Source organism: Lepidothrix coronata, unplaced genomic scaffold (assembly GCF_001604755.1).
Source record: "Lepidothrix coronata isolate B3197 unplaced genomic scaffold, Lepidothrix_coronata-1.0 Scaffold28, whole genome shotgun sequence".
In the NCBI taxonomy this organism is placed as follows: domain Eukaryota; kingdom Metazoa; phylum Chordata; class Aves; order Passeriformes; family Pipridae; genus Lepidothrix; species Lepidothrix coronata.
The window spans coordinates 1,266,920-1,283,591 of record NW_016690208.1 but is presented as its reverse complement, the minus strand read 5'-3'; the positions used below and the strand labels follow the sequence as shown (position 1 = coordinate 1,283,591).

General features: G+C 62.1%; 2 protein-coding genes across 3 annotated transcripts; one reads left to right on the top strand and one right to left on the bottom strand.

Annotated features, from left to right (window-relative positions):
• Positions 1–1,341: 1,341 nt before the first annotated feature.
• On the top strand, positions 1,342–13,530 carry CERCAM (cerebral endothelial cell adhesion molecule). Of its 2 annotated transcripts, XM_017809903.1 has the most exons (14): positions 1,342–1,572; positions 4,490–4,710; positions 8,966–9,076; positions 9,279–9,396; positions 9,476–9,610; positions 9,698–9,902; positions 9,975–10,094; positions 10,213–10,289; positions 10,455–10,561; positions 10,666–10,798; positions 10,955–11,082; positions 11,153–11,356; positions 12,288–12,524; positions 13,142–13,530. In XM_017809903.1, exons 3-13 carry the CDS (start codon positions 9,003–9,005, stop codon positions 12,520–12,522), a joined length of 1,536 nt encoding a protein of 511 aa, XP_017665392.1. In that variant the 5' UTR covers positions 1,342–1,572; positions 4,490–4,710; positions 8,966–9,002; the 3' UTR covers positions 12,523–12,524; positions 13,142–13,530. The 2 variants fall into 2 exon arrangements, with proteins under 2 accessions (XP_017665392.1, XP_017665391.1); XM_017809902.1 differs by lacking the exons at positions 1,342–1,572; positions 4,490–4,710 and adding an exon at positions 7,293–7,411.
• An 845-nt stretch (positions 13,531–14,375) lies between these two features.
• Positions 14,376–16,436, bottom strand: PTRH1 (peptidyl-tRNA hydrolase 1 homolog). The gene is made up of 4 exons (XM_017810397.1): positions 16,060–16,436; positions 15,805–15,904; positions 15,152–15,197; positions 14,376–14,761 (listed from the first exon to the last, which is right to left on the bottom strand). Exons 1-4 carry the CDS (start codon positions 16,292–16,294, stop codon positions 14,582–14,584), a joined length of 561 nt encoding a protein of 186 aa, XP_017665886.1. The 5' UTR covers positions 16,295–16,436; the 3' UTR covers positions 14,376–14,581.
• Positions 16,437–16,672: the final 236 nt, after the last annotated feature.

Here is a 16,672-nt window from a genome sequence, read left to right as displayed (position 1 = left end):
AATCAAAAGAGAGCCGGCATTTAATAAAAAGAAAAAAGAGCAGCAGCAGCAGCTGAAGGCCCCTGTGCTGGGTTGCAGCCATCGCCCAGGACCTGCCGCTCTTTGGGAAGCGGGAACCATCCGAGGGAAGCCCCCGGCGCTGCTCCGGGTGTTCTGGCATTGTTTTAGCCCCGGACCTGCAGGCGTTTTAACTTGCTTTAATTCCTAACGCTCCCCATCACCACCTTTTTTTTTTTTTTTTTTAAGTCTCTTTCCCAAATCTCGGCCGAGTTAATGAAGTTATGTGATCCTATAAATGTTAATTGTCTAAACTTCTTCTCCTCTCTCCCCCCCCTTTTTTTTTTTTTTTTTATCTCTCTCCTCCTTGCTGCTTTCTGCTCCACTTGTAATAAAGAAAATATCTTGGCTGGTCTTAGCCAGTTGCTTGGCAACCTCAATAGAAAAAAAGAGAACAGAATGTAACCAATCCCGAGACAACCGAAAGATTTTGGTGACATGTGACCTCTCGGAAAAGGGCAGCCTTAAACTGTCCCTTCTGTCCTTTGCTCTGACCATTAGGGTCTCTCGCCCTCCCCCCCTCCCCGGCTCCTTACACCAATAAATATGGATTAGTGAAATACTTTTTCCCACACTGATGAAAAGCCGGGATTGATCTTTCCACCTCCTTTATCTACCAACCTGACAAGTTTCTAAACAAAATTAAGAGGGAAGAGGCGAAAGGAGCCATCCCGGGTTGGGCGGCCGGGGACGGATCCTGCCCCGCCGTGGGGATGGGGGGTCCCCGACGGGGTGCTGGCGCCGGCTGTGCCGGGCTGGGTCTGCTCAGCCGCCGGCCGGACCTGCTCTCTGTGTGCCGGGGAGCCCCTCGCGTAGCACCAGTGGGTTAAGAAATAAAACGTAGCTTTTCTGACCCAAAAGGGTAAAAAACTAAAGCCAAGCCCTAGCCAAGCCCTGCCCTCCGTCGATGGGCGCCTGTGTGTCCTGGGGAGACCTGTCCCGCTCCTCACCGCGGAGCCCCAGCTCTCGCGGGCGCCTGGGGAAGTTGTCTGCAAATTTCATCCTGGAAAAAAAAAAAAAACACAACAAACCCACAACATGATGTCATTGGCTTTCTGGTGCATCCCGCCGGCGCCCCTCCACCTGCCGCCGGCCTCCGCTTGGCCATGAGCCTCGGCACGACCACGACGGTCAGCCCGGGCACGGCCGTGAGCCCCGGCACGGTGGTCGCTGATCAGGCTCCCGCCCTCCCGCCGGCCCCCCGGCTCTCGGCTTTCCCAGGCTCCCGGTGCGGTGAATGCCTCTTTCACCAGCAGTTCCCCTCTTCCCAAAAAAGCATCACCTTGCCAGCTCCCTTCCTCCCGCCAGCTGCCAGGAAAAAAAAATTAGGGCAAGGACAGGGAGCGAGAGCAAAACCAATGAACTTGTTTCCAGCTTTTCCTTCGGATCAGCCGTCCAGCAGCGGGAGAAAAATATTTGTCCTGTAAAAAAATCCCCTCTCCGTGCAGGCTCCGAGCCCTTCGTCACTGGGACACAGGCTGGAGACGCGGGCTCAGCTCGGCAGCAGAGGACACTGTAAGTTGGGCATCTGCTTAAGGAGTTTCCTGGCTTTTTTTGGGGCGGGGGGTTTTGCCACGGTTTGGGCTTGAGACCCCCAGGGACGGAGGAGGAGGGTCGGGGCAGGGGGAAGTTGCGAAGAGGGGGGTTTGTGGGGGGCACTGGCTGCGAGGTGTGGGCAGGGTGGGCACCGGCGCCGTGCCCGTGCCGGCGGTGGCCGGTGGTGCTGGGCGCCGGCAGCCCCGGGGTGCACAAAGCCCCTTTGAGCGGCTCACAGAGGAGCTGCTCATCCCTCGCCGGCCTCCCGGGAATGGCCTCGGGAGAGGAGAGTGGGACCCTGGCCCTGAACACCCGGGAGGGCCAACAGCGAGTGGGGGGGGCTCAGGGCTCTGGGGCTGTGTCTCCCCCGGGCTGAGGGATGGCTGAGCCCCAATCCATGGGGTGCCCACAGCCCCTCAGGATGGGCTGGTTCCTGGCCAGCCCCGCTGGCCGGGGAGCCGTGGGGAGCAGGGGGTGCTCCGGCTGTCCCACGTGGGGATGGGGGACTCACTCCCTCCCATCATGGGTCGTGGTGACACCCACGAAGCCACCAGACTGGTCACCAGGGTGGCCACGGGCAGGGCTGCGGTAGAGGCTGGGATGGAGAGTCTGTTGGGACCAAATGGAACCCAGTGGCACCTGCTGGCACTCGATGGGACTCAGTGGGACCCGATGAGATCCAATGAGACCCAGTGGGACCCGGTGGGCCCTGGCTGCCCTGCTGCCGAGGCCGGCTGGCCAGGCACAATACCACGGCCCCGCTCCTGAGCCGCCGCTGAAGCCCCTTTCCCAGCATCGAGCGCCTTTGTTTCGCCTTTGTGATGGAAAGAGCCCCCCCTCCTAAATCACGGCCCTGACACCCCCATTGTCTCCTTCCCGGGGAGGTTTGAAACTCTCCCCCCCCCCTCCCGAGGTCAGGAATGTGGCCGGTTTCTATTGGGACGGAGGAGCAGGGCTGGGTGGGGGGCTGCAGGGTCACGCCGGCTCGGCGGGTCAACCCGAAAACAAAACCTTTTGAAATACCTACTCTCCATCACTGCCAACATTGTCCCCTGCCAGCGGGGGCCTGGCACGGCCCCTCGACGCCTCCAGCCCGGCCGCTGCCCACCCCAGCGGTCAGCATCTGGGGGGGGACAGAAGGGTATTGTGCCGGAGGGGACAGCTTTGTTTTCGGTCACAGCTGCCCCGGGTTGGGACGGGGACCGACCGTCAGCCCTGCTGGGGGGGGGCAGACGAGGGAGGGGACGGAGGGGACAGGAGCACATGGGTCAGCACGTCGCAGAGGGGACCTGGCCCATCGGGCACCCCTCTGTCGCTGTCCCTCTGAGAGGGGCCAATGAGGGGGGACAGAGAGCAGCTCCTTTTTGTACCCAGGATGAAGCCCTAGGGTGTTGTGGCCTCTCCCTGCCCTGTAGGGCGGGGGCAGCCTGGGCTTGGCCTCCTGCCTCAGTTTCCCCTTGCTGCAGATGTCCCTCTGCCCACTGACAGGTGCCTCTGACACCTAGAGCCAGGGCACTGCTGGTCCTGATGGCAACAAGTGTGGTCCAGCCTGAGGAGAAAATGGACCATTCTGAGGCTGAACCAGCTGTGCCACCCAGGAGGATCAGAATTTTGGCCACTGCAGGGCTTGACCGTGGCTCCAAGCCTGTCAGTGCCTTGCAGGTGGAGCAGAGCATCCCACATGGACCCGGCTCCCTGCTCCCAGCAGGACATGAAGAGGGGACCCTGGGAAACCTTCACTCTCCCAGAATTTTGCAGCCCACCAGGAAGACCCCAGGCTGTCTCCCAATGGGGAGAGGGTTGGGAGAGACTGGCAACGTGTCATTGCTCCATTTACAGTGGCATGGATCTCCCTGTCCCCACCAGCCAGGAGGGAATGCTGCTCCTGTAAGCTTGCAGCTCCTCTGGCAGAGCATCTCTTGGGTGGGCCAAAATCCCCCCCGGGTGGCCAAAATCCCTCCCAGGATGGGCCAAAATCCCCCCAAGATGGCCTAAATCCCCCTGGATTCTTTTCTTTGTGGGAAGAAATGTGCTTTTTGCCTGCTGCAGAAGCAGCAAGGGGGAGAGCGGAGCAGTGCCATGGATGTGATGGATTTAGCAGAGACCTGGAAGGAAAACCCAGCTGGGAGGGGAGCACTGGCCTCCTGAATTACCCAACAGCTGGAAGGTGGCGAAAACAGCTGGAGGAGCTGGAATGGCTCAGAATGAGGGGCTTGCAGGGCAGAGAGCATGGTGGGTTCACAGGCATTCCCTTGGTTCCAGAGTCCTTGCTGTCCAGGCACCTGCTGTGGGGCTCGGGGGGGGGGGGCTGTGACTCAGTTTCCCCACTTGGGAACAGGGCTGGAGTTTTGAGGCTGGATGAGGTCTGGAGGGGCCAGCATCACTTGGCCAGTGTGGGAGTGGGGACCCTTGGGGGCACCATGGGCTGGGGCAGCCAGCTGGGTCCCCGAGGTGTTTTTTCTTGTAAAATAAGATCAATGAAAACTGCTGGTGGCTGAGGGACTTGTACCAGCCCCCAGCCATAAACATGCACACAGAATCTCTGCCTTTGTATATACATATATAATGTACCTACACACACATCTCTTCATATATTTGCTTTTTGCAGCCGAGGTTGAGCCTTTTAAAGCAGAAAAATATGACGTTTGAAGAACCTGAATGTTTTCAAAGGCTTTGCTGAAAATCCCAGAAAATTTTAAGGAAGTGGTGGAGAGAAGCAGGAGGGAGGTGGCCCAAAACCTCAGCCCTGGGTCCAAAAGCAACTCTTTCCTGTAAAAAAAGAAAACATACTCCTGTAAATGTTGCACAGCGCTGCTGTTTGCCCAGTGCTGTGGGGATGGGAAGGTGCTTTTCCAGGCGGGACGCTTAAAGGCCTGGTGTTGTCTCTGTGTTACAGGTGTCACCATGAGTCCATTGTGCCATGGAGGATGTCCTGAGCCCTGTAGGGACATCCTGGGCCCCTTGGGGATGCTCTGGGTCCTGTGGAGATCTGCCACCCGCCTTCCAGTGCTGCTCCTGGGACACAGGGGCTGCCACAGCCCTGTGCTAGAGAGGCAGGGATGGAGGTGCTGAGCTGCAGTTGTCACCTCAGGGACCACACAGCAGGTGCCCTGGAAGGTAACCTCCATGTCTCCCTTCACCTCAAGCTTGCCTGTGTTTTTTTTTCCCATTGCATGCCCAGACCTGCTTGTAAGGGGCCAGTTTGGTCACAGTTGGCTCTGAGGGTCCATCATGAGCCCTGCAGCAGCCGGGCTGTGTGCGGAAGGCCGGATGCAAAGTCAGGGATAATTCTGACCCCAGCTGAGCTTGCAAGGACAGGCACAGGATGCTCCATCCCTCTACCAATCCCAGCCCACCTTTGTGCACATTGCACTGTCCTGTGCCTCGGTTTCCCTATGTCAGGATGCACTGGCAGCCCCCCCTTTCCTGCGCCTGCCTGGGGGGTGGTGAGGTTGTGGGAAGAGCAGTGTCCCCCCCTCTCTCCCTCTCCTCTGGAGCCCACAGCTGGGGAATAAGTGAGGGCTGTGCCATGGCAGTGGGGCTGTGGGTGGTTGAACTGTGTGGGGACAGGGATGTTGTATCCCCAGGGCAGGGGAGGGAGGGGGCTGAGCACAGGGGGTATTGCTGGGAAAAGTTTGCTGGCAGCAGCCAGGAGTTGCTCTTGCTCACAGAGCAGCACCCCAGGGCTGGTCCCTGCCTGGAACAAGGCACATCCAGGCTCAGCCACCTCAGCCTTGGGGCGATGTAGGGTGTCTGCAGGGCTTCATCCCAGTCTGTCAGCTGGGAACTGCTCTGCTTGGCCCCTCTGGGAGCCAAACCTCTCAAAATCGTGTTGTATCCGTAGGTGAAATCCCTCTCTGCCCTTCAGGGGGTGCTGAGGGCAGGGCAGGGTCACCTGTGACCCCTGGAGAGGATGCAGGGATGGAGGGATGTGGGGATGCAGGGACGAAGAAAGGAAGGGATATAGGGATGAAGAGAAGAAGGGATATAGGGATGAAGAGAAGAAGGGATGTAGGGATGAAGGGATGCAGGACGAAGAAGGGAAGGGAAGTAAGAACGGAGGGATGTGAGGATGTGGGGATGCAGGGGCGGTGGGATGCAGGGCTGAAGAAGGGCGGGGAGGGAGGGCTGCGGGCACAGGGGGATCAGATGTGTCTCGGGCGGACCCTGGAGTCCCCAGCTCCCCGCCGAGCTCCCGCTCGGGCCGTGCGGCGGCGCCGGGAGGTGGCAGCAGCGGCCGAGCGCGGGGCCGCGCTGCGGAGGGAGATGCGGGGGGGTGTCCCCGCGGAACGGCGGGGCCGTGAGTCCCACGGGCATCCCCACTCTCTGCCGTTCTTCCTCCGCCTTTACCCCTTCCCGGGTCGCGGGGGCTCCGGAGGAGGGGAGCGGGGCTGCCCCTCGCCCAGCCCACCCAGGGGGATGCACACGGGTGAGGTCCGGGCACAGGAGGGGGCCGGACCGGAACCTGGGTGGGTCCGGCTGTGCTGGGCTCCTGGGTTCCTGCCCCTTCCCGTAGCTCCTCCATGGCCGGGGAGCGCCCTGCCGCGCTGGCACCGAGCCCTTCCCGAAATAGTTGTCCAAGCCGGGGCTGTAAACAGCGTTTCTCTCACCCTGCAGCCACCACCGGGTCCTGTGGGGCTCCCCGTGTCCCCCCTACCCTCTCTGTTGCTTCTTTTAGGTGTTCCTGGATTGTTGACTTCCCGACCCCTCTGCTGCACCCTGATGGAGCCCCCCCGGAGGGCCCTGGGAGGGGGGGACATGGGGAGCCATGGAGAGCAGCCCCCTGGGGCTGCCCCCCTCCTGCTGCGGGTGGGAACAGGTTTGGCCACATGTGGCATTCACTGGCCCCTCACCAGGGCTCCGGTGCCACTGCAGTGAGGGGTGCCCGCCGTTGCTGGTGTGGGGCACAGAGTTATTGCTCGGGCGGGATGTGACCTCCTCTAGGCCTGCGCTTGCTCCGGGAGCTGACAGCTGTATTTATGGGTTGGGTGGAAAACCAGAGGGTTTGGTCAAACGTCCCACAGGCCCAGGGCCTGCCCCTGCCCGCGGCTCGGACATGTCACAGGCACGCCTGGGGGGCTGCAAATGGTCAGCCATGGGGGACAGCCTGGGAGGGACACGGCTCGGTGGGGCGAGCTGCCTTGGCCGGTCATGGGGAGAGCTGTGAGCCCACCCAGTCACAACTCACCCTGGCCACAAGCCCCCTTCAGCCACAAGCCTCCTCTGGCCGTGATCCCCCCCGACCACGATCCCCCCGACCACGATGCCCTCGGCCACCAGCGCTCCTGGCCATGTTCCCCTCAGCCATGAGCCCCCTCATCCGCTTGTTCACCCACACACACCGTGCGGGCACCGGGGGCACCCGGACCTGCGCTGGCCGGGGGCACATGGAGATGCCCAGGAGTATCCTCGGGGCGGGGGTCCCGGGGTACCCTCTGTCCTCTCGCCCCCCCTCGCCGTGGGCTGTGCGGGGCTCTGCACCGATTACAGGCTGTATTTAAGGAAACCCGACCCAAACCCGCCCCCGGGGCTCGAGGAGGCGGCGGGGCCGGGCCGGGGGCGGGGGCGGGGGGTGCGCTGAGCTCGGCGGGTCCCAGCCCGCCCCTTCCCCGCCCGCCGCCGCCGCCATGGGCGCCGCGGGGCCGCTCTGCGCCCTGTTCCTGCTGCTGGGCACCGGCACCGGGACTGGGACCGGCACCGGGGCGGCCCCACCGCGAGTGGTGCTCGCTCTCCTGGCCCGGAACGCGCAGCACTCGCTGCCGCACTGCCTGGGAGCCCTGGAGCGCTTGGACTATCCCGCGGGGAGCATCGCCCTGTGGTGAGGGAGCGGGGGGAGCCGGGACCCCGCGGTGCGGGGAGTAGCGGGGATCCGAGGGGAGGAGGGGGGTGTGCGGGAATGGGGACCCCGCGGACAGCCGGGATGCTGGAGTTACAGGGATCACGGGGGGAACGGGGATGCCTGGGGGGAACGGGGGTCTTGGGGGATAAGGGAGACTATGGTGGGAATGGGGAGCCGAAGATAGCAGGGACCCGAAGGACAACGGAGCAGGGGGAACTGGAGTAGGGTAACTGGAAGCTCGGAGTGATCGTGGAGTAACGGGTGCCTCCATAGAGAGATGAGAGATCTGAGGGAATGGGTGCCTGTGGGGGAATGGAGACCCTGAGGGGACAGGGACACCCGGGAGGAACAGAGACCCCGGTGGTAGCAGCCCCGCCATCCCCAAAGGGTGAGGGGTGGCTCTGCCCCCGGTGTGGGACCCATCAGGGACCCGAGAGGGGCTGTGGCAGGACCCCCACCTTTCCTCTGAGGAAGCTGTGGGGCTGATGAGGGAGGGGAGCCCTGGGCTCGGGGGGTTCTGCATCCTCAGGGACCTGCCTTCCCCCTCCCTGCAGGGCTCACCCCCAATCCCCCTTCCCCAAAGACACCCCCCAAACCCCCTTTTACTATGCTGGAGGGGGTGGCTGGGGGAGGAATCCCCCCGTCCCTCCTCTTGGTCGCGCCGCCGCCGCCGTCTCTCGCCTGAGCTTGTCGGAAACTTTTCTGCAGCTGCTTTTGCGGGGAGCTGAGGCGGGGGCTGGCGAGGGGTGTCCTGATAGGGGTGGCTGGGTTGGGGCAGGGGGCAGCTGCCGGCAGGGGAAGAACGGGTGGAACTTGCCTTTGCCCTCTGCACAGTCGGAAGCCCCCAGCCCCAAGACCCTGCGGGGTGTTTCAAGAGCAGCCTGTGGATCTCGTGGGGGGGGCAGAAATCCCAGGGGATCCCTGTGACATCAGTGCCCGGCGGGTGGCTCAGGGCTCTTTGAAAGGTCGAGAGTGCCAGGGAGTGTGGGGACTTGGGGGTTGCCCCAGTGCAAGGTGGGTTCAGCCCTGTCTGGGCTCGAGTCTCTGTGAACATTGTTGTGAGGTTGAATGGGAGAGTTGGGAATGGCGACGGCGCACGGCAGAGGGAAGGTCTGGGGAAGGGGATGTTTTGGTGTCTGTTGGATCCTTTTCTCTGGCTGCTGGAACAGCAGGGTGCACAGGGGTGCAGTGGGGTTCAGGGGCAGGGGAATGAAATTTCTGTGCTCCGAGGCTCACGGTGGGCAGCCGCAGGGCTGGGATGGGGAGAGCATGTCCGAGGCTGCCACTGGGCTGCAGAGACGGGGGTTGAGAGCCATGGGACAGCCTCGCTGGCGGCACCACCGGGAAAGAAATTACCCGTTGGCTTTCCCTCTTCTGCCTATACAGCCTCGGTTCCTTCAAATTACATGTTACGTTCCCAAGCAAATCTGTCGCTGGCTCAGTCTTTTTGTCCCTGGGAGCATTTCTAGTGTGGGGTGGGTCCTGGTTGTCCCTTGGAGGGGACCCCCAGGGGCTGATGTCTCCTCACCCCAGGTGTGCGACAGACCACAACTCGGACAACACCACGGCGATGCTGCAGGAGTGGCTGGGGGCGGTGGGGAAGGACTATCACTCGGTGCACTGGAAGGTGCAGGAGGAGCCCAGGTGAGGCTGGGGGAGTGCTGGGGGGAGCCAGGTGTGGGCTGCGAGAGGCTCCTGGAGCAGCATCCCCCCGCCCCGGCTGGGAATGCTGCCAGGAGGAGGAGGGAGGCAGAGCAAGGCTGACTCAGTCTCGCGGCACGAATGGCCTGCACTGAGTTTGTGCGTTCCCGGCGGGCGGGGTTAACCCTTGCCTCCCCTCGCCCAGCTCCTACCCCGACGAGCTCGGGCCCAAGCACTGGAGCGACAAACGCTATGAAAACCTGATGAGGCTGAAGCAGGAAGCGCTCACCTATGCCCGGGAGCAGCAGGCAGACTACATCCTGGTAAGGGACACGGGGCTCTGGTGGGGTGGGGGCTGAGGTGTGCATCTCCACACCCCCAGAACCTGTGACATCCCCCCAGTTTATGGACACTGACAGCATCCTGACTGACAACCAGACCCTCAAGTTTCTCATGGCACAGAACAAGTCAGTGGTGGCCCCCATGCTGGACTCGCAGACCTTCTACTCCAACTTCTGGTGTGGCATCACACCCCAGGTACGTCCCTGGAAATCCCTGAGGAATGGGACACCCCCATGGCAGAGGAGCCCCCTGCCATGGAGGTGTCACACCAGTGTGCCACAGGGCTACTACCGCCGGACAGCCGACTACTTCCCCACCAAGAACCGGCAGCGGGTGGGCTGCTTCCCCGTCCCCATGGTCTACGCCACCTTCCTGATCGACCTGCGGAAGGAGGAGACGTCACGGTTGGCTTTCTACCCACCCCATCCCAACTACACCTGGGCCTTCGACGACATCATCGTCTTTGCCTACTCCTGCCAGGCGGCTGGTGAGGGTGATGGGGGCCCGGGGGGTGCAGGGGCTTGGGGGGGCTGTGGTGTTCACCTGTCCCACCTGGCAGGTGCTGAGGTCCATGTGTGCAACCAGCACCACTTTGGCTACATCAATGTCCCCGTGAAGGCCCACCAGACGCTGGAGGATGAACGTGCCAACTTTGTGCATCTCATGCTGGAGGCCATGGGTGAGCACCCACGGGCAGAGGGGTCCTGGAGGCATCCAGATCCCAACAGGGCTGTCAGCCCCAACTCCCCCCCAGGGGAATCTGGGCTCCACCGAAGGGGTGTCCCCTCTCTCCACAGTGGATGGCCCCCCCATGCAGCGCTCCAGGCACATTTCCTTCCTCCCCAGGCCGCTCACAAAAATAGGATTTGATGAAGTAAGTGCCCAATGGACCCCCTTATGTCTCCCTGTCTATCCCTCTGGTTGCACCCATCCATGGCAAAGCCCGAGCCCCTGTCCCCATCCTGCAGTAGCTGGGCAGGCTGTGTGTCCTCCTGTGACAATATGCCCCCTTGGTGGGGGTCTCCCTTCTCCTCCCCAGATCTTCCTGATCAACCTGGTGCGGAGGCCGGACCGGCGCCAGCGGATGCTGGCATCCCTGCAGGAGCTGGAGATCCTCCCACGGGTGGTGGATGCTGTGGATGGCAGGTGATCATGGGGGGATCACTTGGCCAGCCCCCCACTGTCACTCTGGGGAGGGGATGGGGGTGGCTGGTGGGGACACCTCACTGATGCAACCCCTCGCCTTGCAGCACCCTCAACAGCAGTGACATCAAAGTGCTGGGGGTGGACCTGCTCCCTGGGTACTACGATCCCTTCTCTGGCCGCACGCTCACCAAGGGCGAGGTCGGCTGCTTCCTCAGCCACTACAATATCTGGAAGGAGGTATGGGACCACGGGGGGCATGAGGTCCCTACAGGGGTAGGGACCCTGTGAACATCACAGGAGGACTTGGGGAGAGGAGCGTCCTGCAGGGTGAGTGGCACCAATATGTCCCAGAGCAGCGCTGGGATGGGTTTGCACATCTGCCCCCTCTCCCAGATCGTGTCCCGGGGGCTGGAGCGGTCGGTGGTCTTTGAGGACGATGTGCGCTTTGAGGCCGCCTTCCCTGCACGGCTGCAGCGGCTGATGGACGAGCTGGAGCGGGCACAGCAGGACTGGGACCTCATGTAAGTCCCGGGAGGGATGTGGGGTGGGGTCCCCAGGGCTGGCTCTTACAGCTTGCTGGCCACCCCACAGCTACCTGGGGAGGAAGCAGGTGAACGACGAGGATGAGGCGCCCGTGGAGGGTGTGCGGAACCTGGTGGTGGCCGGGTACTCATACTGGACACTGGCCTACGCCATCTCCCTCCGTGGGGCACAGAAGCTGCTGGCCACCAAGCCCCTCTCCAAAATGCTGCCAGTGGATGAGTATCTGCCCATCATGTACGACAAGCACCCCAAGTAAGGAGCAGGGGGTGCAGGAGGGTGCTGGCATGGCCATGGTGGGGAGGGAGCATGTGTTTCTTCTCCGCCGTCACCGTCCCACCCGGTTCCCCCCCCCCCAGCGTTACTCATGCTGGAGGAAAACGTCTGTAGCATGAGCTCATTCCCTGCCGGCCTCTGCCTGGCCACCGGCCGCTGGAAAATGGCCCCCTGCCAGTGCGGGGTGGGGGAACAGGGCTGGAGCTGAGGCTCAGTGTGGGCCCTGCATGGGGGTCTTGGCCCCATGGCAAGGAGAGAGCAGCCCCCTGTGCCCTGGTGCTGGGGGGCTGTATGGTCCCCTGCCTCTGGTTGTGGGATTCAGGCACTTGAACTCCCCTCTCTGGGGTGGGTGTCACCAGTAAGGTTGTGTCTGGGGAGGGGGAGGCATTTTAGGGGGTGGGTGAGCACTGGTGTCTGGGTGTGCTGTGAGAGAGGGAGGTGAGAGCCAGGATGGAGAAACACAGGGGTCAGGCATGTAAAAGGCAGCTGGAGGTGGATGGAGGGGCGGATTAGTGCTCTGGATATGCACCAGGAGCAGCTGGAAGTCCCATGCTTGCAGGGATAACAGCACCAGACAGCCTTGGCCCCGGGCCAGCCGGATGCTGTGCCAGAGGCCCCCTCCATGCCAGAGCCAGCCCTGTGCCACCAAGACTAGTGGGGAGAGATGGGTCCTGGCCCCTTTGCAGTCCCTCCACAATCCATGTCCAGCCAGGCTCTGCAGGCAGCAGTGGCACAGGGCAGCCACCTACTCAGCTACCTTCCCCAGCCCACTGCCTGGTGTCCCTCCCCATTCCCTGCCCTCCATGGAGCCTTTCCGGGGTGGTTGGTATGGTTCTCCCAGTGCTTTTTCTTCTCTGTGCCTTGCTCTGTAAGCAAGTTTCTTCCCTCGGGTCTGTTCCACTCTCCCTAGTGAGGATTACAAGCGGCACTTCTCCCCCCGGGACTTGCTGGTGTTTTCAGCTCACCCACTCCTGGTTTATCCCACCCACTACGCTGGGGACAGCAACTGGCTGAGTGACACTGAGACCTCCACCATCTGGGATGACGATGCCAAGAAGACAGACTGGGCTGGCTCGCAGAAGACCCTGCGGGACTCACGGGGCAGCGCCGGCCACCTCCGCTCCACTGGCCACGACGAGCTCTGATGGTGAGCAGGGCTGTGGGACCTGGGCACGGGGGACAGAGCATCTGAGGAGCACCTGTGAGCCCCATGTTCAGATGTGTCCTGCATACCTGGTTTCTTCTTGTCATGTGGCAGCAGCTCTCCCCATCAAAGCACTGGGAAAGAGATGGGACTGTCTATTCCAGGTGGGGAAAGGGATGGGGACACACATGTCCCATGTGGGGCTGCAGAGGACCAGGGAACCAGGTCTTGCTGCTTCCCAAACCCTCAAGTGAGGAAGGGACAATGCTCCTCCTCCTGCTGCAAGTCACCTCAGCTGGGAGAGCTGGGAGTGTCTCCCAGGGGAATGTTTCACCCCGGCACTACTTGCTGCCCCCAAAAGCAGGCCTCCCTGGGGCTGCATCTCCGTGCAGGCAGGTGAGAACCAGCACTGGCTCAGCCCCGGGGCAGCACGGCCACAGTTAACGCTGGGTCAGACTTTCCCTGTCTGAAGTTGCTTGTCCTGGCAGCAGAGCCACCCCAGGAGCTGCCAGAAGACCGGGAGAGGCTGGAAAACAGCCCTCCCACCGCCTCGGCTGCAGGCGTGAATGCGTCGGGGCTGCTCCAGCTGTGACCGCTAACGTCTGTGTTGTGCCTCCCAGGGATGAGGGATCGTGACCCAGCTGGGAGCACCGCGGGCCTGATCCTGCCCACTCCTACTCCAGTGATGCAGTTGCCCTGGACAGACCTCCACGGGGTTCTTCGAATCTGACTGTTACAAATCCAACCTAAGGCAGGATTTGCCTCAGGAGAGCCTTTCCCTGCCAGGTGGAGTGACCAGCCAAGCGCTGTCTCTGCTGAGCACACGTCTCCAGGACTGCCCCAAGTGATGCCAACTCTGCCACCAGCTTGGACTTTTGGGAGTGCTTTTCAGGCTGGGGGCTGGCTCCTGCAGTGGCACATGTGGCCTCCTGCCACTGACTGGGTTGTCCCTCGTGCCATGTCTGGGCTGAAGCCCAGGGAGGATTAAAGCAGACTGTGATTGAGCTGACCTGCTGGGTGCTGGCATTGCCCCATGTCCCCAGGGCGTTATCCCATCAGGGTCACCTCGGAGCTGCAGGAACAAGGGTCTGGCAATTCCCTCAGCCAGGAATTGCTTTGGAAGTGAAATCCATAAGCGGGAAAGGGTGAGGAAGGGATGGCAGGTTGGGAACACCTTTGTTTCCCTGCCTGTCCCCTGGTTGCAGGTAGCCTCAGTGCTCCAGGAGGAGCTCAGGAGCTGGGAATGGAGCAGAGGAAGGTCTGGTGCCAGCTGGAGCAGAAGATGGAAGTGGCAGTAGTGCTGCGGTGCACGTCACCCAGCAAGGGTCCTGGTGCTTGTTCCGGTGCCCGCTGGGACGCAGGCGAGGAGCTGCCCGTGCTGGGGGTCTCAGTACTAGCGGGGTATGGAGCTGGGCAGGATGTGCCAGCAGAGCCCAGGGCTCTGGGACACGGCAGTGTTGGGTACATATTGCCTCTCAGACTGCCCTCTCCACCACGAGACTGCAACGGGTCTGGGAGGAGGAGCCAGAACTCCTGCAGCTGTTGGAAACTCCAGGGTTTTGGCTTCAAACCACTGAACTCAAAACACTGTGAGGCCAGCCCTGAAACTTGCTGCAGCTCAGTGGGAGCAGCACGCTATGAGATTCTAGGTCGCTCGTGCTTGCCACAGTTTCTCAACAAAAGTGACTGTGGACCCTATGGAAGTTGCTCCCATTGCTTCCCACTTTCCATTGGAAGCATCCCTCCAGCGTGGGCTGTTGGAACAAGGGTGGGAACATGGATTTGAGCTGCAGTGCCAGGGACAACCCAAGCTCAGCAGGTGGCGTGTGGAAGAGAGGCAGGAGCAGGGCAGAGTTGGGGCAAAGATTTATTTAAATTCTGTGCCAAACTGCTGTGGAGCCATCGCAGTGATCTCAGTGGGACATGAGCTGCCCAGATCTGTGCTGGGACAGAGGGGGCTGTCCCAGAGCCTGGCAGGGCCAGCTCTGCTCCGCACCACGGTCCCTCTGGAGAGCCACAGTGCTCTGTCCATGGGCCACGCAGGTCCCCAGGGGTTCCTTTCAGCCCCTGTCTCCTGCAGGCACTCGGCTCTGGATGTGCTCCAGAAGGCAGGTCACTGCCTGGGCCAGGACCTGCTCCAGCTTCTCCTGCTCCTCAGTGCTGAATGGAGCCAGGACGTAGCTGGACACTGTCACTGCACCCTCTGGCCGCCCGATGCCGACCCGGAGCCGGGTCATATCCTGCAGAGGAAGGAGGAGAGCTGAGGGAACTGCCCCTCAAGGGCTGAGACAGAGCTGGGCAATGCTGAGAGTGGGGCTGGGCAGTGAGGGAGCAGCTCCTCATGTTTTCCAGGTGGTTTTGAGTGCTTGCTCCAAGAAACATGATTTTGGAAGAGGCTTTTGCTGGGCTGTGTTGAGATCTCAGGCTCCTGCCAGGCCTGGCAGAGCTGCTCAAACTAATTGTTTCCATGTCCTCCACAGCAGCCAAACAGACATCAGCCCTCAGGGAAGGAGGGGAAGGAGAAAAGGGGAGAGAAGGAGCAGCAGCTTGTCAGAAAAAGGGGAGTGGGGAGACAAGCCATGCATTGAGGTGAGGGCAGGATTGATCCCGTTCCACCAAGGCCCACTCACACTGGAGTGCAAAGCACTGATGCAGGACTGGACCCCGTTGTGTCCCCTTGGGAAAGAAGGAGAAAATCCATGGTTAGTTTGCAAGAGATCCCCCCCAAGTCTTGGGGTCTCCTGCTGCAGGGATATGGGGCTGTGGTCCCAGCCAGGAGTTGCAGTCTCCATGCCCTGCCTCTGCAGGAACATCCAGATCTGGGGGCTCAGAGCAGCCGGCTGGGGGGGACAAGGGAAGCAGGGCTGGGACAGCACGTTCTGTGTGTCTCAGTTCTCGCTGCAGCTGGTAAGTGTTTGTGTGACTGAGTGCTGGGGCCCAGCACCATCCCTGCCCATCCCACGGTGGAAGATTTCCTGGGTTAAATGTCTCCAGGCTGACCCACGAGCTGGCACTGGGCAGGCACAGCGCTATAAAAAGCCCATGCGGTACAGCCAATGGGCTGGATCCAGCCCACAGCTGCTTCCAGGAGGCTCCCTGCCCTCCCTGCCAGGGTAGGAACTGGGAGGCTGCCCAAACAGCCAGATGTTGCCTCTGCAATGGATCGACGCTGGGGCTGAAAACACTGCAAGGCTGGTGGGACAGGGCCAGGAACAGCCCATGTGCCTGTGAGGGCATGTTAAAGCCTCAAACCATCTCATACAGAGCTGGGGACACCCCATACCTTGCGCTGCCTCCCAGCTTGATCGCCACCTTGCCCAGGGCCTTGTCCAGGTCATCGTGAACCAGGTAAATGTCTTCTGGGCCAAGGTTGTAGATCTCAGCTTTAGAAACAGAAATACAACCCAAGGAATGAGGGGAAGACAGAGTCACCAGTCCCTGACCCTGCAGGGTGGGGCTGCAGTGACCCGTGCAGGGCAGGGGGGCAGCAGGGCTGTGACAGGGCCCGGTGACCCAGCGGGGTGACCCAGCCGCTCACCGGCACTGGCGACGCTGAGCCCGTTGAGGTTCATGAACCTCCGCGGCTTGAGCAGCACCAACTCCAGGCCGTGGGACGTGGCCAGGGCCACGTCGGCGCAGCACCGCCTGTCCACTCGCCAGCCATCAGCCACTGCCAGCTGCCGGGCCAGCCTGTCCAGCACCACCATGCCCACGCTGTGCCGCGTCCCACACAGACCGTAGTTGCCCAGGCCGGCCACCTGCCCAACAGGCATCAACAGGGCTCTGATGGGCTGCCAAGAGCCCCTGCACGGGCCTGATCCACCCCTTCAGCCCCGCTCCCCCCACAGTCCCCGCAGCTGGCTGGGTCCTCTCAGCCCGAATCTCCCCGGTGCTCCGCTCACAGCCCCGACGCCCCTCGTTCCTCCCAAGCCTCGCTCCCCCCGCAGTGCTCCCCTCACATCCCCGCTCCCATCACATCCCCGTTCCCATCACATCCCCGCTCCCCTCGCAGCCCTGCTCCCCTTTCAACCCCGTCCCGCCCACGGCCCTGATCGCCCCGGTGCTCCCCTCTCAGTCCCGTCCCCCCCACTCCCCTCAAAGCCCCGATCCCCCCGTTCCCCCCCCCCCCCCCCCCCCCCCCCCCCCCCCCC